Source organism: Nomascus leucogenys, chromosome 6 (assembly GCF_006542625.1).
Source record: "Nomascus leucogenys isolate Asia chromosome 6, Asia_NLE_v1, whole genome shotgun sequence".
NCBI lineage: Eukaryota > Metazoa > Chordata > Mammalia > Primates > Hylobatidae > Nomascus > Nomascus leucogenys.
Window position 1 is genome coordinate 1,194,512 of NC_044386.1, and position 23,861 is coordinate 1,218,372.

The 23,861-nt window shown below is 53.0% G+C and overlaps 1 protein-coding gene across 1 annotated transcript in view; it reads right to left on the reverse strand.

Annotated features, from left to right (window-relative positions):
* The window catches only part of SLC6A3 (solute carrier family 6 member 3), a 50,549-nt gene that overhangs the window by 20,241 nt on the left and 6,447 nt on the right, over positions 1-23,861 (reverse strand). Inside the window, exons 4-8 of the mRNA XM_030813775.1 lie at positions 17,450-17,684; positions 7,799-7,937; positions 6,484-6,618; positions 1,928-2,031; positions 532-656 (exon numbers count right to left, since the gene is read on the reverse strand). Of these exons, the coding sequence (XP_030669635.1) occupies positions 532-656; positions 1,928-2,031; positions 6,484-6,618; positions 7,799-7,937; positions 17,450-17,684 (738 nt within the window). The remainder of the gene's footprint in view (positions 1-531; positions 657-1,927; positions 2,032-6,483; positions 6,619-7,798; positions 7,938-17,449; positions 17,685-23,861) is intronic.

Genomic DNA, 23,861 nt, shown 5'->3' on the forward strand with positions numbered 1-23,861 from the left:
CTCATTCCTCCCCTTCCCTGAGCTGCATGTTCCCACACCACGTGGCAAGCAAACATCTAGAGGGCCCTCAGTGACAACATCCAGGCCAGACCCTGGTGGGGCAGCCTCATGTGGCATCTGCAGGGAGCAGCCAAGGGACCGAGGCACCAACTGCGCTGCTCAGCTGCATTTGGGCTTGAGGTTCCCCAGCCCAGGGTGGAGGGCCCGGGAGGGGCAGGGCAGGGAAGGCCCAGCGTGGGGGGCCCGGGAGGGGCAGGGCAGGGAAGGCCCAGGGTGGGGGGCCCGGGAGGGGCAGGGCAGGGAAGGCCCAGGGTGGGGGGCCCTGGAGGGGCAGGGCAGGGAAGGTGCTGGGTGGCGGGCAGGTCTGTACTGGGATGTGTACCGCCATCCTTCAAGAGTGAGGCAGCAACTCTCACTGATGTCGCTCAGGGCCCGTGCGTCTCCTTCCTCTTTCACAAGGAAAAAGGCTTTGCTGAGAGCTCGGCGCTGGTGCTACATGGAGCAGGCCCAGGTGCAGCAGGAGGGGCTCACCGTCCTTGGCCACGTCCGCGATGGGCACACTGTGCTTCTGTGCCATGTACCCCAGGAAGGAGAAGACGACGAAGCCGGAGGAGAAGCTCGTCAGGGAGTTGATGGAGGTGGTGACAATCGCGTCCCTGTAAGAACAAGACACGCCGTCTCAGGAACCAGCTGAGCTGCAGCAGCTGCAATTTTCCAGTCATTATTCTTAATTTACTGTGTCTGGGGAAGGGGGCGGGAGGTCTTTGGAGGGGCCACTTTTCCCAGTGAGCACGGCCAGCTCCTTAGCAGCCTGGCAGAGCTGTCCTTAGGCCACCTTGGTCCCCTGGCTGAGCTGCTCAAGGCTCAGCCATCAAGGCTCAGGGTGGGCAGAAGAGACGGCCACCCCTGTGCCCCGCGAGTCTTGCTGTGGACACCTCACCCAGGGCAGATCTTCCAGAACCTCTAGGAGCACACACCTCCCGGGGACCTCGCTAAGATGCAGATCCTGACTGGGCGGGTCTCATGGCGTCTCAGGGGCTGCGTTTCCCGTGAACTCCCAAGGGCGCTGGTGCTGCGGGCCTGGGGGCCCCACTCTGAGGGCTGAGCAACCAGAGGGCTGGAGGCAAGCGAAGGAGGAAGAGGGAGGGTCCTGGGGTCGGTCAGGGCACCAGCGTCCTCCTCCTGGGTTCCTGTGTGGCCTGTCACTGGGGTGGAAGGACCACACACTTCATCTGCAGAGCACCTGGACCCAGGTGGACGCAGGTGGGCTGTGGGCAGGGGCTGCCTTGGGACCTGCCTTCCAGCGCCCACGCTCAGGGGAGCCTGCCTGTGGTCTGGCCATTCTGCTGCACACACTGTCCTTGTATTTATACCGTGTTTCTATCCTCATGATGTGAAAGAAAGTAAGCACAAGTCCATAAAGGTCAAAGAAAGCAGATCCTGGATAAAATTTTGTTTCTGTTTTTAGGAGGATTTGCGGTCCGGCACGGGGCTTCAGGTGCCTGCCGGTAACACGGGGTGCACATGGGATGGGGGGACACACTCAGGGGGTTGCGAAGCTAGACCCTGAGCGAGGGAGGACAGAGACCCCCTGGGGCTGGTGTGAGGGAGAAGGGTGTGTCCTTGTGGAGGGAGGGGCTGGCCTTGCCACTCGGGGCCCTCAATGGGGAATCTGGCGGCAGGTCAAACCTAGGCAGGTCCCTCCCAGGAGGCGACGCACCCACGGGCTTCAGTGCCTTCTTTAAAGTTGAAATCAAAATCGTGTTGGGAGCTGCCTTGCCGTCGCTTCTGTCTGAAAGGCCACACAGCTCACAGGTTTGCGGGTTCAGTGCATCCGCCCTGTTTTCATCCAGGGACACACTATTTCTGGAAGTCAATTTCTCCCCAGTACTGATGAGGCCCCTGCCTGACCCTGCTAGGCGCTCACCTGTAGCAGTTGTTGGTGAACTTGTTGTAGCTGGAGAAGGCAATCAGCACCCCGAACCCCACGCCCAGGGAGAAGCACACCTGGGTGGCCGCATCGATCCAAACCTGCAGAGCCAGAGGGCGGTGAGAGGCTGTCCCAGGAGAACGCAGGCCATGGGCAAAGGACCCGAGCGCCCTTCCCGTCCCAGCCCCACGCTGAGGCCTCTAAACTCAACACCATCCTCAAGAAGCAAATGGCAGCAGACGACTGGTGGAAGACGCAGCCTCAGGAAGTGAACCCTCCCGGGCCAGCGGCCTGGAAGAGCCTCAGAAGCAGGGGGCTGTCTGTGTTCATTGATCTGGGATTCCCCATGGAGTATCAGGGCAGCGATTCCACAGGATCAGAGGTGCCCTGCTCCATAGCCCTCAGAACAGCACGGACTCATCCACACACGACATGACCGCAGCGTCCTAATAACCCTCGGAACAGCACGGACTCATCCACACACGACATGATTGTGGAGCCATGATAACCCTGGGGACAGCACGGACTCATCCACATGCTGCATAATGGCGATGCCCTGATAACCCTCAGAAAGTCATGAACTTATCCACACATGACATGACGACGGCGCCCTGATAACCCTCAGAGCAACATGGACTCATCCACACACAACATGATGGCAGCACCCTGACAACCCTCAGAAAGTCATGAACTCATCCACACACAACATGACCACGGCACCCTGATAACCCTTAGAACAGCATGGACTCATCCACACTCACACCAGCCCTAGCGGGGTCTCCATCTTCCCTTGATCAGGGTCCGGCTTCACAACCCCCTGAGTGTGTCCCCCCATCCCATGTGCACCCTGCTGCATGATGGCAGTGCCCTGAAACCCTCAGAACAGCATAAACTCATCCACACACTACATGATGGTGACGTCCTGATAATGCTCAGAACGGCACATACTCAACCACAGGCTACATGATGGCGGCTTCCTGATAACCCTCAGAACATCATGGATCATCCACAAGCTGCATGATGGTGGCGCCCTGATAACCCTCAGAACAACATAAACTCATCCCCAGGCTACATGATGGCGGCACCCTGATAACCCTCAGAACAGCATGGATCATCCACACGCTGCATGATGGCGGCGCCCTGATAACCCTCAGAAAGGCATGGACTCATCCACACACTACATGACAATGGTGTCCTGATTGGATGCACACCAGCAATGCCTGCTTTGCATCTTTCCCACAACATGAGCAGTACAGGTGCACAGCGGCACCTGGGCATGGCCAGGAGCCCACCTGCAGCTTAGATGCTGGTGCTGTGCCTGCCCAACTGAGTGGATGGCACCTACAACTCTGGATGTGAAAGGAAAGGTGGGTGGGTCCACGACTGGACCATTGTGGTATTTTAAAAAGTCAGCCACAACCTGCTAAGGTGAGGGCACTGCAGAGACCATTCAGTGACTCAGATGCCCCCCTTGGCCATCCCTGGGCCTTGGATGGGGAAGAAGGAGCAGCCAACCCCCCTTGGAGGCATCTGAGGGACTGGTCAGTTAGGGCTGTTCCTGCAAGTCCCTGGAGCCCATGGTACAGGTCTGTGGGCCAGGATGCTGAGGCAGAGACACCAGATGCTCCTGCTGGGGAGGCCAGGTGGGTCTCGGGGCATCCCAGGTCCCAAGTCAAGCTTGCCTGAGCTTGACTGAGCAAGGGAACTGGGTGCTGCAGAGGGGGCGGGGCCCTCTGTCCTTTGGGCAGCATGTCAGAGCCTCAAGGCCACCCCAGTTCCTGGGACAGTGTGTTTGGAGGCAGACAGCCGGTCCCCGCAGTCAGGGCTGTGCAGGTGGCCAGTGTCTCAGCATGAGGGGAGGAGCCAAGCCGAGAGTGGCTGGGTGGGCAGTGGGTGGAGAGGCTCATACCCTGATGTGGCTCCCATGCTGGTCATCAGCCACCTGCCTGGCCAGGTAGCTGCAGGCTGGATCAGGTGTCACAGGGGAGCGCCTGCCTCCTCCTCACCCTGAGCTGTGTGTGCAGCTCAGGCCTCTTCCCAGTGTCACCCCAGAGCCAGTGCCCATGGCTGCCTCCCTGGGTCTCACCTCATGCACTTTCACTCCAGGACCTGCAATTGTCCTTTCCTTCCATTTCTTTCCTGATTTCTCTCCACTATACATCAATCCATCATCTATTATCTATCAATCAATCATCTAGCTATCATCTATCACTGTCATCTATCAATCCATCACCAATCTATCATCTATCTGTCATCTCTATAATCTATCAACCATCTATCATCTATGAATATATGAAGTACATGTGTGTGTATGTATCTATCTCCATCCATCCTATTGTATATCCATCCTATCTACCTACCTATCATCCATCCACCCATCCATCCATCCATCCACCCATCCATCATCGATCCATCCATCCATGCTATCCAGCTACCTATAATTCATCCATCTACCCATCTGTCCATCATCCACCAATCCACCCATCATCCATCCATCCATCCACCCATCCATCCATCCATCCACCCACCCACCCATCCATCATCCATCCATCCATCCATCCATCCCATCCATCATCCATCCATCCATCCATCCATGCTGTCCAGCTACCTATCATTCATCCATCCACCCATCCATCCATCATCCAGCAATCCACCCATCATCCATCCACCCATCCGTCATCCATACATTATCCATCCGTCCATCCTATCTAGCTACCTACCTATCATTCACCCATCCATCATCCATTCATCATCCATTCATCATCCATCCATCCATCCATCCATGCTATCCAGCTACCTACCTATCATTCATCCATCCACCCATCCATCCATCATCCAGCAATCCACCCATCATCCATCCACCCATGCATCATCCATCCATATCCATCCATCCATCCTATCTAGCTACCTATCTTTCATCCACCCATTCACCCATGCATCATCCATCTATCCATCCATCCATTCATCCATCATCCATCCATCCATACTATCCAGCTACCTACCTATCATCCATTCCTCCATCCACCCATCCATTATCCATCCATCCATACTATCCACCTACCTATCATCCATTCCTCCATCCACCCATCCATTATCCATCCATCCATACTATCCAGCTACCTACCTATCATCCATTCCTCCATCCACCCATCCATTATCCATCCATCCATACTATCCAGCTACCTACCTATCATCCATTCCTCCATCCACCCATCCATTATCCATCCAGCCAGCCAGCCAGCCAGGCTTCCATCCACCCATCCTATCTATCCATTCTATCTACCTACCTATCATCCATCCATCCTATCCACCTACCTACCTAGCATCCATCCATCCATCCATCCATCCATCCATCCAATCTATTCACTCTCTCCACCTAATTTTTGACATCTGATCTTTGTAATTTGTTCTCCAATGAGCGTCTTTTCACATGCACTGGTGTTTGTTTTGCCTCCTCCTGGGGCTGCCTATTCTTCCTGGCTGGAGCACTAGGCTCTACGTTGTCCTTGTGGTATTTTTCTTTGATTCTATATATAACATGCCATGGTCCTGCAAACACACCCCTTGGCTTCATTTTGGCCTTTCTGGGGCCCTGACACCCTGCTGACTTCATGGTTTGTCCGGCTCCAGCTCTGCACTTGCGGGTCCCCAGCCACAGCTGATTTTGCTGCCCTGGTTGTCCTCCTCTCTCTTCCTTGGCTCCTGTGGGCCACACGCCTGCTGCACCCATGGCTCCTGTCTCCACAGGGCTTCCCCTTCAGTGCTGCAGACACACTTCCACCCCCACCCAGCTGCTTTGCAGGCTCATAGGTGCCATGTCCAGGTGCCTTCTCTCACTGCACCTGTCAGCTGCTGCCTCCCTGGGCTTCCTGGGAGGCTTGCAGCCATGTCCGCCCATCCCTTCTCCCCTTCCTTCCCACTTCTGCCTTGGGTTTACACTTGCCTCATGACCCCCAGACCTGGCTCCACCCGCCCACCCACATAGGGCAGCACCTCTCAATGGCCTCCTGCCTCACACCCCAGCTGAGATGGCCCTTCCCCTCTTGCCACGTCGTCCTCTCACAGCAACATGGACGTCCCTGGGTGGCTTTGGGGCCTTCCACCTCCCCTACTTAGTCCACCTGATTTCCAATGATGCCCCAAGGGAGCTGCCATTTTTGTCATGCCAGCCTTCCACCAACAGCTGCTTCTGTTTCTGGGCCTGTTTGCCAGGAATGATGCAGCCCCTTCTACTCCCTTTCTGGACAAGGGACCCATCCCCCATGGCCCAGCTAAGTCTCCTCTCTCTGGGAGGCTTTCTCCAAATATTTTAACCCTGAATTATTTCTTCTTTTGCTCACCAAATCTGCAGCCTGAGTCTAGATGGAGTTTTTGATGTCATTTGATTTAGATGACTCATACTGTATCACAGGTACCTGGGATTTGGCTTCCTGAGGAAAGAACCGTGGTGTCTGCAACTCTGACACATCTCAGCCCTGGCAGGCAATGAATATGGAAACCTGGGAATGCCAGAGCCCCTGTGGACTGCGAAGCAGTGAGCGGATTGTACTCACAGATGCCTCGCAGAGCCGGTAGAAGTCAACGCTCAGGTATGCTCTGATGCCGTCTATAGCTCCAGGGAGGGTGACCCCACGCAGGAGCAAGGCAGTGAGGACCACGTATGGCATGGTGGCTGTGATCCATACCACCTGCAGGAGAGGACAGTGTCACCAGGTTGCACAGGCGGGGCCCTTGGTGGGAGCAGACACCGGCACGAGGGCACGAGGTTGCCCCGACGGCTTGTTGTCTGATTAGGAGGCCCAATTCCCAAACATTTCCTGGGAGGCCAGCTCAGCAAATGCTCACTGGATTGAGAAGGTCAGACACTTTCTGTCCTGCACACCCTCCCAAGGGATGGAATGGGAAGAACAACTTGACAGGGAGAGCGCATTCCTTTTCTGCATTGGTCCCGCCAGAGTAGCTGGGAGTGGCTGATGGGGGTTTTCTGATGCATGGGACGTGAGTGGATTCACTCTGGTGAACAGAACTGTGGCACGATGAAGGGCAGCTCTGGGCTGTGTCCCTGCAGGAGGCTCCCATGGCTGGTGCCATACGACACACACTATTCCAAGGGAGGGGCCATATCTTGGTCAAAACTGGTTTTGGCCCATATAACAACCAAAGTATTTTTTTTTTTTTTTTGAGATGGAGTTTCACTCTTTTTGCCCAGGCTGGAGTGCAGTGGCATGATCTCGGCACACTGCAACCTCCGCCTCCTGGGTTCAAGCAATTCTCCTGCCTCAGCCTCCCATGTAGCTGGGATTATAGGCACGTGCCACCATGCCTGGCTAATTTTGTATTTTTAGTAGAGACGGGGTTTCATCATGTTGGCCAGGCTGTTCTTGAACCCCTGACCTCAGGTGATCTGCCTGCCTCAGCCTCCCAAAGTATTTTTATCAACAAAAAAATCATGTTGTGTGTGCCTTCCTGCCAGAAACACTGCCGTGGGTGCTTCCCTCCTGAGGCCCTTCCCCAAACACAGCCACATATGGAGCCAAAACCCAACTGTGCCATGTGTCCACCCAGCCCAGCCACGGCCACGTGTCCACCTCCCCCCACCCAGCCATGGCCATGCGTCTACCCAAGCCAACCCAGCACAGCCACAGGTGTACCCTCAATCATGGCCACATGTACACTCCCAACCTGATCATGGCCATGTGAGTCCCCCAAACTCAACCATGGCCATGTGTCCACCCCAACCTGGCCATGGCCACATTTGTAGCACAAAACCCAACTGAGGCCACGTGTGCACCCCCTGTCCAGCCATGGCCACATGTCCGCTTGGTGGCCCCATGTCTACAGGCCCAATTGGTGACCCCCGAGCCTCACCTTCCCCGAGGTCTTCACGCCCTTCCAGAGGCTGAAGTAGAGCAGCACGATGACCAGCACCAGGCAGGCTGTGAGCTGCCACCGCGGAGGCCCCAAGTCGTCGATGCCATGGCTCTGGTGAAGGTGCAGCACGCCACGTCTGCAGAGGGGAGTCAGCGGGGGACTCTGTGGGTGGCTGTCAACCCACCTGGAACTGGACGGCTGAGCTTGCACAGGGACCTGCCCTCCCCATCTCAGCAGGGCAGAAAGCATCCAGTCTGATGGACAAGACATGCCTTCCAGGGAGGTCAGGCCCACAGGCCCCGGCAGAGGTGTCAGGGCTGCCCTTGAAACCCGTGGAGCACATGAGAGGCCCAGGAAGCCCTGCCTCACCGTCTGCCCTTGGCACCCCTGCTCACTGGAGCTGGGGAGGGAAAGGGCACCTTGGGTCTTTGAAGAAAAGGAGCCACAGAAACCAAAAGGAAGTTGCTGAGCAATGCTGGGTACCCACTGCTGCCCACAGTGCTGCCCACGGTGCTGGGTACCCACTGCTGCCCACAGTGCTGGGTACCCACCACTGCCCACGGTGCTGGGTACCCACTGCTGCCCACAGTGCTGCCCACGGTGCTGGGTACCCACTGCTGCCCACAAGACAGCCCCAGGGTCCCTCTCCAGGGATGAGGCCGAGCAAACTCTAGCAATAATGCCAGGCACACAGGCGCCAGCCAGCACTGTTTTCTGAGGGGACGGCTCACGACACCTGCTCACAGCCCCTGCTGCTATGAGGATTCCACAAGGAACGGATTCAGTGGATGACTCTGCTCCAGCAGGAATCACTTGCAGTTCCACTGTTTTTTGAAGGATCCCTCACGAAGGGCAGAACAGAGGGTGAGGGACGGAGCTGACCATCGGCCGCGCTCCTTGCAGGCACAGACCCTGGGCCCCCTTTCTGTGGGAACTCATTCCATCCTGGTGACACTCTGTGCGGGAGGACGTGCACCAGGCGACATGCAGTCGGCTGCGTCAGCACTGCAGACTGACTTGGGGCCAAGGCAACTGTAACAGCCGTGCCGCTGCCACCGTAGAGTCAGGAGCTGTGACAGCCAGGAGCCGCGTTATGGAAGGAGCTCCCACTGCCCAGGTTTGCTTCTGTTGTGGCTCCACTGAAGTCCCCAGGAGATAACACCTGACACCCATGGTGGAACCCGGCTGACTGCAGCCTTGGGGAGCTTTCCACCAGCTGCGAGGCATTCCAGGGCCATGTCCCAGGAATTCGGCTCTTCAAACTCCAGAATCATACCAGACACCCTGGCTGCTGCCAACAGGGAAGGCCCCATGAGCCCTGAAAGGGCTGGACAGTGCCTCCGTCCTATCCTGGAGGGCACCCAGGCACAGACCCCAGGTTGGCACAGGCCCCAGGTTGGCCAGGTGGGCAGATGGCTGCACCACTGAAACCATCACCACCGTTCTCTGCTCTTCTCCGAGGGCAAGCCGCTCAGTCAGGAGGCTGCCCGTCACCCGCACTGCGCAGGGAAAGTCGTCTGAGCTGGTGGAGGTCACGCCTGCCCTTCCTGGGGCAGTGGGGACTCCCAGGGCCTTCTTCTCACTCCTACTGCCACGCACCAGGCTCTGCCCCTGCTGGCCAATCCCTGTCGCTCTGCTCCCCCAGCAAGGTCTCATCACTGAGAGCTTCTGAGGCCTCACAGCAACTTCGTGCAGCCCGGACCACTCCTCACTCACTGCCCACGGTGTCACTGACCCCAGCATGCCACCCACCCATGCCTTGGCAGCCTCGGTGCCTCACACACACACATGCATGAATTACACAACCAGACCAGACAGCACACCCTCTCCCCTTTCCCAGGTGCCTGGAGAAAAGGCAAACTCAGTCAATGCCCATACGTGGCACAGGCCCTCCTGGACCTGAGGGGGAGGCCCAGGGAAAGTGCGCTGCCCCACTCGGGGCCTTCTCACATGGTTGCGTCCACAGCACACACAGCTGGCTCAGCATCAAACATGGAAGCAACCTCAGACGCAGCACCTCGACACACTGGGTCGAGCCCCTTCTCGAGATTAGAAAGTCACTGTGCTTTGAGGTTATTTGAAAACCCACAGACCATTTAGAGAACCGGACACTCCTGAGTGCTGTCAATTCGAGAAGAGGGGTCCCCACAGCTGACCACAGCGTGGGAACCAGCCATGCCAGGAGCAGGGGAAAGCCATGCGTCTCCCAGCATGTCCATGCTTCTGAGGGCAGGGCAGGCGAGACAATCAAAGGACGTCCGGGAAGGGGCATAAGTGCAGGCCCATGTGCAGGCGTTTCATAAGCCATAATAGTTGGGAGGACCAGAAAAGCGTCAGCCCAGGATGTTCACCAGGCATGGAAAAGGCACGGCACCTCCCAATTTCTGCTGGGCTCTTTTTCCTGGTGAATTCGTGGCCACGATTCAATTGGGTGACAGTGGAGCCACTGATGGTGATCCAGGCATGCTCAGGCCTCCCACACATCATTGTGATGACCTCACAGCAGCCCTCTCACCCCGTTTTACCAAGAGGGAGCCAAGGCAGTGAGGTGATGAAACAAGTTTCCAAAGGATAAAATTGTGCCAAAGCACATTAACTTCCTATTAGAACAGATCTAACACTCTCTAAACAAAGACGACAAGAGCTAAGTACCCATTAGTATAAAATTCATCAAGTCTAGCATCTAATAAAAAATTACTAGACATGACGAGAAGCAAGAAATGTGATCTACAACCAGAGGAAAATCAGTGAACAGCTACTTCACATGATACAGAAAAATTAACCCCAAATGGATAAAAGAGCCAAATATAAGGGCTAAAACCATAAAACTCTTGGAAGAGAACATAGGGTAAATTTTCACGATCTTGGACTTGGCAATGCTTTCTTAGATATGACACAAAAGATGAATTAGACTTCATCAAAATTTAAAACTTTTGTGCACTGAAGGATGCTATCAACAGGAAAACTACAGAATGAGAGAAAATATTTGCAAATCATCTATTAATCTGATAAGAGAATAATATCTAAAATATGTAAAGAACCCCTAAAACTCAACAACAAAAAAACTGACAGCCCAGTTCAAAAATGGGCAAAGGACTTGAATAGACATTTCTCTAAAGACGGTATACAAATGGCCAATAAACACATGAAGAGATGCCCAACAGTCACTAATCATTAAGGAAATACAAACCAAAAATACAATGACAGACCACTTCACACCCATTAGGATGGCTATTATCAAAATAAACAAGCAGAAAGTAAGTGTTGTCAAGGATGTGGGGAAATCGGAACCCTTGTTCCGATTTGCATCCACTGTGGGAAACAGTGTGATGGTTCCTCAAAAAATTAAACACAGAATTATCACATAGCTCCAGCAATTCAACTTCTGGGTATCTACTCGAAAGCAGGTACTCAATACTGAAGTTCATAGCAGCATGTTTTTACAGTAGCCAAAAGGTGGAAGCAACCCAAATGTCCATCAAAAGAGAAATAGATCTGGCCAGGTGTGGTGGCTCACATTTGTAATTGTAGTGCTCTGGGAGGCTGAGGCGGGAGGATTACTTGAGCCCAGGAGTTTAAGACAGGCCTGGGCAACATGGCAAGACCCCACTTTACAAAAAATTTTAAAAAATTAGCTGGATGTGGTGTCACATACCTGTAGTCCCAGCTACTTGGGAGTCTGAGGCAGGAGGATTGCTTGAGCCCAGAAGGTCAAGGCTGCAGTGAGCCGTGATCATACCACTGCACACTGCAGCCTGGACAACAGAGTGAGATCCTGTCTCTAAAAAGGAAAAAGATAAATGGATAAACAAAACATGATATATCCATACAATGGAATTGGAATATTATTTGGCCTTAAAAAGGAATGAAATTCTGGTTCTGAAACTCTTCAATAAACCTTGAAGACATATGCTAAGGAAAATAAGCCAGTCACAAAAAAATAAGTGATTCTACTCAGAGGAGGGACCTAGAGTAGACAAATTCACAGAGGCAGAAAGTAGAATGGTAGCTGCCAGGGGCTGTGGTGAGGGAGGATGAGGACTTAGTATTTAATGGGGACAAAATTTTAGCTTTGGAGGAGGAGAAAGTTCCAATGGATGATGATGATGGTTGCACAACATGTGATTGTACCTAATGCCACTGAACTGTGCACTGAAAAATGGCTAACGTGGTAAAAGCAATGCTATGTATAGCTTACCACAATAGCCCCCCAAGAAAGCAAAATACTTTTGTGTAAAGCCCAAGCTGAATCACTGCCAGCAAGTCTACGCTATGAGAAATGTTAAAGGAAATTCTTTAGATGGAAGGAAGATGGTCTTAAATGGAAACCCCAATCTATATACAGGATCGGACGGCACTAGAGATGGTGACTATGCAGGTAAATATAAAACATTTCTTTGTTAGATTTATTTAAAATGTAAATGCTTAAAGCAGAAATAACAGAAAGGTATAAAGAAATAACAGCAAGAAATAAAATCTATGACAACAATTGCATGAAGGATGTGAGGGAAACAGAAGTCTACTGTTGTAGGCCCTTCTGTTCTGTGAAACGGTATCATATCATTTGAAGGTAGACTGTGATAAGTTAAAGGTCAATGTTGTAAACCCTATAAAATCCGCGAAAAAATGAAAACAGAAAGCTATAGTTTATTAGATAATAGTGTTGATAAAATGAAAGCCTAAAAAATTAATTCAAAACAGGGAATAAATAGAGGAAACAAGAAACAAAGAAGAGATGGGGCAAAAAATTAGCATAATGAAAGACTTAAAGCCGGACATGCTGACAATTATTGAATGGAAACTCTAATTAAAAAACAGAAATTGCCATATTGGATAAAAAGCACAACAAACTCAATGGTGTCTACAATAAATCCATTTCATATATAATGACACATATAGTTTAAAAATAAAAGGCTGGAAAAGATAATACCACACAAACAGTAATCATATGAAAGTTGGGGTGGCCATATTACTATCAGACAAAGTAGACTTCAGAATGAGAAATCTAACCCAGAAGGACAGTTCAAATGGTAAAGCAGTCAATTCAAAGACTAATAATAATAAACATGTATGCACTTCATAGCAGAGTTTCAAAATACGTGAATGAAGCAAATACTGACAGAAGTGAAAAGAAATAGACAAATCTACAATTACAATTGAGATTTCAGTACCCATTTCTCAGTAACTGATAGAGCAAGTAGACAGAAAACCAGTAAGGATGTAGAAAACCTGAAAAACACAATGACCTAACATGACCTCTCTGACATTTATGCAACTCTCCAACCAAAGACAGCAGAATACATATTCTTTCTAGGTGCACGTGGAACATTCACCAGTGTAAACCATCTAGTAGGTCATAAACAAGTCTCAATATATTTTAAAATATTAAAGATGTATAAGCATATCATCTTGCCAAAACAGAATTAAATTAGAAATCAATAACAAAAATATCTAGCAAACCTCCAAATATTTCAAATTAAACAACAAAGTTATAAAAATGCCCTGTTAGTCAAATAGAAATCCAAAGAAAGATTAGGGAATACTTTGAACTGAATGAAATGAAAACACAGCATATCAAACTTTGTGGGATGCAGCTTAATGCAGTCCATTTGAGGCAAATTAATAGCTTTAATTTATAACTTTATAATTTATATTGGGCAGTGTCGATAAGTATTTATGGAAGTGGGGAAACTGCAAACTGGTCAGAGTTGTGTGGTCCTGTGTTGGGGTTTTGAAATGAAAACACAGCATATCAAATTTGTGGGATGCAGCCCATCAATAACCTCCAGGTTCCTACAAGGAAGGGTTCCTTCCATTTCTCTGCAGGAACCATTTCTGCCCCCTCCCTCTGGTGGGTGGGCTGCTTCCCAAGAAGGAAGTGGCAATGCAGGAAGGCTGGCTGGGACCCCTGGGGGCCAGGGGTGCCAGCAACTCCCACAGGATACGTTTCATTTGCCAACCCTGAGGAACACTGGGTGCAGGAGCCAGAACTGCACACAGCATTCATGGCACATGGAGGAAGCACTGTCAGTGGGGCAGCTCAGCAGTCTTTTCTGACTTAGGGCCCAGAAGACACAGCCAGCGTCTCACCCAGGCCTCACAGTTACTTCCTGAGGACCTGTAGTAAAAACGCACGATAAAGCCCTTTCAGATCTACTCCTGCTAACATCTTAGTTGTCAAATTTATGACGCAGCATGTTTCGTACATTGTGTAGGAAACTCAGTCCTTTTTGCGGTTACTGACAAAGTCAGGCATGCCCATTATCTATGACAAAGAGCTGCACTGTCATACATCACAGCCACTCTGGCCTTTATGGCCCTTCATGGTGAGACATCCACTCCCTGATTACATGCGCTGGCAGGAACCTGACATCCTTTGTCCAGTGATCTGCTTTATAAAGCAGGTTTGAAATCCAGAAAACCCCTGGCAGACCTGAGCACATTACAACTGTCCCCTCTGCTCCCCAAGAGTCACTGGGGCCTGTTTCAGGGGAACCTCAGTTTCACTGAACTGGTGGGAAAATCACCTTCAGAAGGCGTGGGAGGAGTGCCAAGCGCCTCAGTGCCTTGGGTCATTAATCATTTGTGAATTGATCTTAAACCTTCTCCAACTCCCCATGTCTGCTCTTGAGCTGCCACCAGCTAAACTGTACCACGTGCCAGTACGGACAGGGCTTCTGAGTGAAGGGCTGGGCACCTTTCTGTTTCCTTCCTTCCTTCCAGACTGAGAACTTCCAAATAGACTGCACTAGTCTGATCGTTTAAAATAATAGCACGTGTTCTTTCCTTCTAGCATTCTTAACAACGAATCACTGGACTAATAATTACACTAAGTTTTCCTCTCCAATTTTGTTATCTGAACATCACTTCAATGAGTCAACATTTCCCACACTGCCCAAACAAAAGGAAGGCAGTCCCCACGTGGCGGCACTTGGCAGCTTTAACAGGGCATTGGGTACCAGGAACTCTCAGGCTCTTGCCCTGGTGGCACATCTGTGGCCTCTGCCCCTGGCCCTGTGTGCCCCCCACTTTCTCCTGCTGTCCCATCTCTTTGATCACATGCTAACCCTGAGAGCTGGGCACACAGCAAGGGCACATGCAGTCCAGGCCTGGGGTGTTCATGGGGTGTTTAATTAGGGAAATGTAGGTGTGAACAGGCCATCCACACGCAGTGGGAGTTTTCTCCCTCGAGAATGTTAAAATCTACTTGGACAAATGGTGTGACTGTGCATCATTTGGATGATTTTATCATTTCCTGCTTGCCTGTCACCCACGAGAGTCCTGCCCAGACTCTCCCACAACCTTGCCTGCAGCTGCGCTTCCCATGGCGATGCTCGCCTGTGTCTTCAGGGAAACCAACCAGGACTCATCCCAGGTGCATCTTCTCTCCTGCCTGCCCCACCTTCTGAAACCAGCCCTCCTCCCACAAGTGCCTTCCTGGCACCCCAGCCTGGACTCTCTCTCCTCCTGCTGGGTACTTGGTGGGCCCCTCTTTCCCATCGTGGCACCGTCCTCCTCAGAGTTCTTCACTCTTGTCCAACTCCCAAACCACAAGAAAGGCCCACACAACACTCACCCCATGCGATCTTCCTCATGCTCTAAGAAAAACGCCGGGTGGCCCCCCCAAAACCTGCCTCCACCCCGGCTCCTCACCTCCGATGCCAGTCCCGGCAATATGCTTCCATGCCCGAGGAGGAATTCTAGAACCAAGCACTTGGGTTCTGAATATCTGAGTGCAGAGCAGTTTGAGAGACGGAACGCCTGCCCACCATGAGAACTGGTCCCTTTCCAGCAGCATCAGCCCTACTTTCTCCAAGCCACACCCTCCGGGCTGCCTGAAGGCTCCATCTCAGCCATCTCTGACAAGACCCCCAGGAGAGGGTGAAGGTCCCTTCCTTGCAGGGAAAGACCTCAGTGATGTCTGTTGATACAGTTTTCAGATACAGAAAGCATCTCTCTGGGAGGTTGTGCACCCTGAAGGTTCCCTTGCAGACCAAGACCACAGTTCTCGGGGGTGATCCTCCCCCAGCAGAGGCGAGGTGGGGGCTTCTCTGCTCACCTCCCGCCTGGCTGTACCTATGACCATGACTTGTACAAACATAACATGAGATGCTTCATTTGCTTTCAAGCTCCCTGTTTTCTGACTCAAAACAAATTTTGCAAAGGCACCTACTGGCTGTTAAAACTGGAATTATTCTTATTGGCAAAGTTCCTTTTCCTAGCTTGAAGTGGACTCATTTTTGCATATAAACGTGAATAAGATGCGTCTAACTAGGCAAGCGAGTCCCCAAAACAGGAGCGCCCTGGCTGACGGGAAACAATGGTTGTGGGGAGAATCGCGCAAATGTCCTCTCCTCCTCTCCAAAATGGCGGCTAAGAGTCCGCCTGTCAGAACGGCGACCCGGCATGAGGCCCCAGGCCCAGCTGGCGAGGGCAGGAGGATGTGGATGGCACCTGCCAGGTCCGGATTCTGGGAGGGGTCCAGGGGAAACAGGGAACCCCTGGGGGTCAGTCACGGCCCTTCCAGGCTGGGCCAGGCCATTGGTGATGAGGGAGGGCCAGCAGGAGCTGGCATGGGGCCCAAAAGGACTTCATTGGAGACATCGGGGTCCAGGAAAGCAGTTGCTGCAGGTGGATGGTGATGGGCGGGCCTGGCCAGAGTGGACAGTGAGGGAAGGGCCTGGATGGGGTGGACTGTGTGGGTTGGGTCTGGCTGGGGTGGACTGTATGGGTTGGGCCTGGCTGGGGTGGACAGTGAGTGATGGGCCTGACCAGGGTAGACAGTGTGGGTTGGGTCTGGCCAGGGTGGACGGTGAGGGGCGGGCCTGGCCAGGGTGGACAGTGAGGGAGGGGCCTGGCTGGGGTGGACTTTGTGGTTTGTGCCTGGCTGAGGTGGACAGTGAGGGTTGGGCCTGGCTAGGGTGGACAGTGAGGAACAGGCCTGGCTGGGGAGGACTGTGCAGGTCAGGCCTGGCCAGGGAAAAGGGAGAAAGAGACAGGGACCCAGGAGGCTGCTGGACATGGGATACGCCAGCACGGGAGGTGGAAAGAGGCCCAGAGACAGAAATAAAGCCATGCACGTAAACAACAAAAAGTCTTGCGAAAAGCGGACGGCTGGGTCACCACGGACACAGGGGCTGCCTACTAAAGCCAGAGACTTCTTGCGCAGTGACACCCAGAAAGGTATCTTTTCTGGAGAGGCCAAGGGCCCTAGTGAGGCAGTTCGGGCCCAGGCTATGCACAGAGGAAGGGCAGGGAGGAAGGGAGCCCAGACATGGGGCTGACTCACTCCAGAGGCGCCACTGCAGCTCCCAGAGACTGCAGCTTGCCCACCTTCTGCACAGGGGCTGCTGTGTTCCCCACCAACCCCCTCCCGCCCTGAGCCGCCACTGGGAGCAGCCAGGGGAGCTGCTCAGTGCCCCATCCTTGCTGAGGGCTCGCCCTACAGGAGCTTTGCTGAGCTCCTGGAGACCACCACAGTGATTCAGAAATGTGCTCCTCCAGAGCACTAAAGGGATGGAGTGCAGGAACAGGTTCACCCTCCCCGCACCCTAGGAGTCAGCAAGGGCTGGTGTCTAACCAAGGGGCTACCATGGGGGACCCGGCTGCGCCATCTCTCCCTTTCCCAAGGGCCCCACTCCCACTTACTCAAAGTACTCGGCAGCAGGTGTGGTCCCAAAAGTGTCGTTGAGGCCTGGGCTGTTGCCACTGGAGTCACCAGGGTGGGCATCGGAGCAGTTGGGGCTGTTCCAGGAGTTGTTGCAGTGGATCCAAGGGAGCTCCGTGGTGAAGGAGGAGAAGAGATAGTGCAGCGCCCAGGCAATGATGACATTGTAGAAGAAGCCGACATACAGCGAGATGAGGATGACCGTGAAGCCCACACCTAGCGGGAAGGGGGAGGCCGTGGAGCCCACGCGGGTGGAGCACAGAGCCACCATCAGCAACGTGTCCCTTCTGCCTCCCCTCACAGGAGACATTACCCTCAGCCCACAGCTCCTGGACAGCCCTGATGCCCGTGAAAGGCCTGAGACCAGATTTCACACTGTGACCACAGAGAAGAAGCTGCCCACTCCCCAAAACCATGTACTTCTACACAAGGACTTTCAGGGTGTCTCTGAGGGATGTCCAGCGCTAGCAAGGTCACTCAGAACTATGGCGAGTATCCAGGGCCACCCTTATGCACCCAGAGATCCCCAGGGACACCAAGGTCACCCCCAGCCACACATAGTCATCCATCCCCACCACAGCCACTCAGGATCCATAAGGGTCATCCAGGATCATTGAGGCCATCTAGGGGCTACTCTGGGTGACCCAGGGCAACCCAACCCACGGTTAACCAGGGCTATCAGGCCCATGTGAAACCATCAGAATCATTCACGGCCACCCAGAAGCACCCAGGGCTACCTAGGGAACCCATGCAAATAGGGCCATCAAAGGTCGTCTAGGGTTACCCAGGAAGACCCAGTATCTCCCAGAGCCATCAAGACTGCCAGTAGTCACTAAGGGATGCCTGGGGTCCTTGACAGCCATCCACAGCCACCCACAGCCACCAGGCTCATTCAGGACTATGGAGGGCACCCAGGACCACACATGATCACCCAGGCTAATCCAGGGCCACTTTGAGTCGCAAAGGGCCATCCATGGCCATCCACAGCCATCTCCATTCATCCACAACTATCCACGGTCAGCTATAGCCATCCACAACCATTCATGGCCATCCATGGCCATCCACATCCATCCACAGCCATCCACAACCATCCATCCATCCACATCCATCCACAACCATCCACATCCATCCACAACCATCCACATCCATCCACATCCATCCACAGTCATCCACGGCCATCCACAACCACCCACATCCACCCCTGGCCAACCACAACAATCCACTGGCATTCACAACCATCCAAAGCCACCTACGGACATCCACAACTATCCACGGGCATCCATAGCCATCCACAACCATTCATAGCCATCCATGGCCATCCACATCCATCCACAGCCATCCACAGCCAACCACAGCCATCCACAGCCAACCACAACCATCCACATCCATCCACAGTTATCCATGGCGTCCACAACCACCCACATCCACCCCTGGCCATCCACAACAATCCACTGGCATTCACAACCATCCACAGCCATCTATGGACATCCACAACTATCCATGGTCATCCATAGCCATCCACATCCATCCACGGCCATCCACAGCCAACCACCACCCATCCACACCATCCACAGCATCCACGCCCCACAACCCCCCCCCCCCCCCCACCATCCATTCCACCATCCACACCACGGACATCCCACATCCACGCATCCATAGCCATCCACAACCATCCATCCATGCCATCCCACCACCACAGCCATCCACCACCATCCACATCCATCCACAGCCATCCACAGTCATCCACGGCCATCCACAACAACCCACATCCACCCCTGGCCTTCCACAACAATCCATTGCCATTCACAACCATCCACAGCCATCTACAGACATCCACAGCCATCCACGGCCATCTGCATTTACCCACAACTATCTACGGCCACCCATGGCCACCCACAGCCACCCATGGCCATCCAGAGCCATCCATAGCCATCTATGGCCATCTGTGGCCATCTATAGCTGCTCATGCCACTCCCACAAGACTACTCAGAAGAGTCATCTGGGCTCATTTATAGCCATGTGGAGCCATCCAAGGTCACACTACCCATGCATGACCATCCATGGTTTCCTAGAATCACCCAGGGCCGCATAAGACCACCAGGGTCCACCCAGGGCAGGTAAGATCATCCAGGGCTTCCTTGGGCCACCCAGAGCCTTGCATGACTATGAAGGACTACTCAGAGCCATGTTTGACCTTCCAAGGCCTCCCAGGGCCATGCAAGACCATCAAGGACCAGCCAGGGCCATCCATGGCCATCCAATGCCATCCGGGGTCTTTTAGAGTGTCCTTTCCAGGATCACAGACCTGGAATTTGGGATCCATCATTTATGGGGACTCCTGGTAAACTGGAACAGAACTCAGTGGTCAGTAGTCTTTGGAGTCGTGTCAGCCTGACTGGTGGGCAGATGGGCCTGGTGGTCAGACGGCTTCCTCCTTGTTCACTGCCGGATGGGCACCATCACGTTCTTGCTACTGGGGTTCACTTTACTAAGCTCCAGGAAGAATTTTTTTCATTTCCACATTTCTTCTCAGTTTGCTAACATGATTAGTTTGGGTACAACTTTGATTTACTTTATTAAAACCCAGTAGGCGCCATGCCCTGTCTTGCCTGCCCATGGCCAGGGTAGGAGCATATCTTCAAGGTGACTTGCAGGGAGTGGCCTGGGCTGCTTTTTATGGTCTCAATCCTTAGGAGAAGCTGTTCTCATGCTCAGGTCACCTCAGTAAAGTTCTCTTCCTACCCTGAAAGCAAAAAGAAGGCTCAAAACTTTGTTTTAAACAGATCTAGGTTCAGGAGTGTGGGTAATCCCTCTTGGACAGCGTGCTCAGCAGTGGTGATGATGAAAGCCAAGCTGCTGCCTTTGGAAGGTCTTCTCCCACGTGGATCTGGTCCATATTAAATAATTCTGTATTGCAGTCTGTCCAGAGTCCCTTAGGAGAGAGGCTGGATTGTGATCCACAGTGAACTCACCCAGGCAGCCAGGTTGGGAGCCACGCTCTGGGGAAGCCACACTGTTTCCAGACAGCACTGTGGAGGGTTTTCCATGCTGGTGACTGACAGTGGATGCCCAATTTGAAGATTTGTCAAGGTTAAAACTTTCTGTACCAAGTCCTTAGTTTGAAACCCTGGGAAGTCTTTGATAAAACAACACCAGAGTAGATCCCAATCCAGAGTCCGAAGGAAGGGCTGACTGTGGCCTGGGTCCTTCCAGAGCCACTGCTTGTGTTTCCTGCCCTGCACCACAGATCGGCAGGGACACCATGGGATCATGACGTCACCATGGCCACTGTGCATGACATCACCATTGGCCACACTGGCTGACACGGCTCCCAGAGCAAATGGGCCTGCTCTGATCCATGGGACAGTGCAGCCCCCACACCAGAGTCCCCCTTACCAAGAGGATCCCTCCTGGTTGTGGATGCTTCCCTGGGCACCTGGGTGAGGAAACGGCTCCCTTGAACGGTGGTGGCCACTGTCAGCACTGGCCAGGCATTTGGTTGCTCCAAGCCCTGCCCTCCAGGAAGGCAGAGCCCCTGACCTGGGCCACTGACGTGTAGCCCCTCACCAACCAGCCAACTTCACCATGAGCTCCTCAAGCTCACCGAAGGCCCAGACACACGAAACCCTGTTTTCTACAGAAACTTCTAGTGGTCTCTGCTCATGACATCACTGTGGGCTCTAGATGAAGCTTCACCTGACACATTTCTTAAACACCATTTAGTGACACAGCAGGCTGTCTCCCCAAGGAGGTGGCAGGCAAAGTCCCTGCTTGCGTTTCCAGGGAAAATGTTCATGAGAACATGGCGCTTCCCTTCCCTCCTGTCTGACTCCCAGGAAGCTCGGCGCTAAGCGTGAATTTCAAGCATAGCTCTTAAGGTCCATTTCCTTAAATTTATTTTTGCTTAGTACATTTTTTTATATTAACCTTGTGTGTAGTTTGTTTTGTGTTTGAGAAATCACACTAAAATATGATTGACTATAAAATATTTTATATTCAATACAATCGAATGGTGGGGTTTCCAGGGCATCTGTAAAATGGGATTGCCCTTGGCAATGAAACTGAAACCTGACAAACAGAAGCCGGCCGAGGGTCCTGCCTGCAAATGGTGCTTCGCCCACCACAGCACAGCCGCCCTGCACCACCCCTGAACACCACTACACCCCAGGGCACCCACGACAGCTGGCTTCAGGATAGGGTGTTGTCAACGCATGCACGGATCCTGCTGGAGGAAGCCTCTGGTGGAGCAGCCCCTCCACACCTCACAGGAGGCATCAAGCAGGTCTTTGGAAGAAAGACAGGAGAGAGCCAGGCGTGGTGGCTCAGCCTGTAATCCCAGCACTTTGGGAGGCCAAGGCAGGTGGATCACGAGGTCAGGCGATGGAGACCATCCTGGCTAAACAGGGCCGGGCACGGTGGCTCACGCCTGTAATCCCAGCACTTTGGGAGGCCAAGGCAGGTGGATCACAAGGTCAGGCGATCGAGACCATCCTGGCTACCACGATGAAACCCTGTCTCTACTAAAAATACAAAAAATCAGCTGGGCTTGGTGGCACGCACCTGTAGCCCAAGCTACTCGGGAGGCTGAGGCAGGAGAATCGCTTAAACCCGGGACGCGGAGGTTACAGTGAGCCAAGATCACACCTTTGCACTCCAGCCTGGCGACAGAGCAAGACTCTGTCTCAAAAAAAAAAAAAAAAAGACGGGAGAGGACGCCTCTCTGTGTCAGTCTGGTTGTCTTTAGTATGTGCTTGCTGTGTGTGCATGTACCAGAGAGACAGAAAGGAGAAGAGACAGAACAGGAGAGACACAGAGAGGAAAGGAGGGAGAGAGACAGAAAGAGACACAGGGAGAGGGAGAGAGAGAGAGCGGGGGCGGGGAGGAGAGGGAGAGTTTTAAAGACCCACCTCTCAGGACCCTGGGGTACACTGCGGGGCTGAAGGCCCCAGAGGCCCCTCTGGCTGTGGTGCCCATCCCAAGCTGCTTTGGCGAGACTATGGGAAATGCACGTGAGTCATGGCCGCTGAGCAGCTGGGCCTCACCATGAACTCCACCCTCTGGCCCTCGATGGTGGATCTTGGCTCCCAGTTGGAGCAGGGAGCAGCTCGCAGGTCTGCAGGAGGGGAAGGGCCAGGAACAGCCAGGCTCCCTGGAGAGCTGGCTTCGTTTCCCCATGGAATTGCCACCTGCTTAGGGCTGGATGGCCTTTTAGCTCCATAATGATTGTTTTGGGCACTTTAGCTGATGTCTTAATTTACCACGTGGCACTTCTATTCAGTGAGACATGAAAACGCGTGCATTTTTATTAACCAAATTTTTAAAAAGGACAAAGGCACATGTATCAGGGTGCTGGGGGTGCATGGTGTACATCTAATTTCATAAGCAGTGTCAGTCTCCTCTAAACTGGCATCCTGCAGTTGACAGGTAGGCAGAACAAACAAGACGCTGGCACCGGAACCTGCAGTGTTACTGAGATTCAACAACTCAAGGTATCTTGTCTCTAAAAAGAAGTCCAGCTTTATTGCACTGATTCATCTATCCCTTCATGGGTCGAACAGTTCACTCTCTGTGATTTGCAATTTTCCTTCCTCACCAGGACTAGGTGAGGGTGAACAAGCTCTTCCCAAGATCCGCCCGTGGGGCCACGAGCCTTCCTTCCTGCGGCCATGCTTTGCAGCCCTCCTCTGGGACTAGTCTTCAGAACGAAGCTGGCGGCGTGGGATGCAGGATTGTGGGCACAGGGGCTGTGACACGGAGGAGACAACTGCCCAGCTTCCCCCGGCTGTGCATTGTGGAGAACACGATGAGATGCCCGCATCCGCCGGCTGCATTTCTTCAGAACGAGGTGCCACTGCTCACGCTGATGGAAGTCAAAGGTTCTCTACTAGCCCAAGTCACGCTGGTGCTCTGAAATTCTTAGAAATTGCTTCCTGACATTTTATGGACTGCATCGTGAAGACCCACAGCGGCAGCTTTGTTGGTGAACATCCTTTCCGTGTGACAGACAGAAGGAAATGAGCTCTTATCTGTGGACCCACAGGTCCCTTTTTCTCCTGCCCTCCTCACCTGAATCCTGCATGTGAAGAGGTGATTTAACTTGCTCCAACACCAGGCTCACCAGCGGGAGTGGGGCACGGGGCTGTGCCATGTAAGACACTTGTGACAGACTCCAGGGTGGCTCTTGAAAATCCAGCAAAGCACAGTTTGACGTCGCTGCAGCCTGTGCCAGAGCACAATGTCATCTTTCCTCAGTTTCCCCTACCCCAATGGGCCGGCTTCCTCTCTGACTCAGCATTCCAAGGCTCTGAGGACTCAGATACTCTCCAACACGGACCACAGTGCAAGCTCAGCGTCGTTTACTACTGCAGGCCCAGAGGCAGCGTCTCCTCCCTG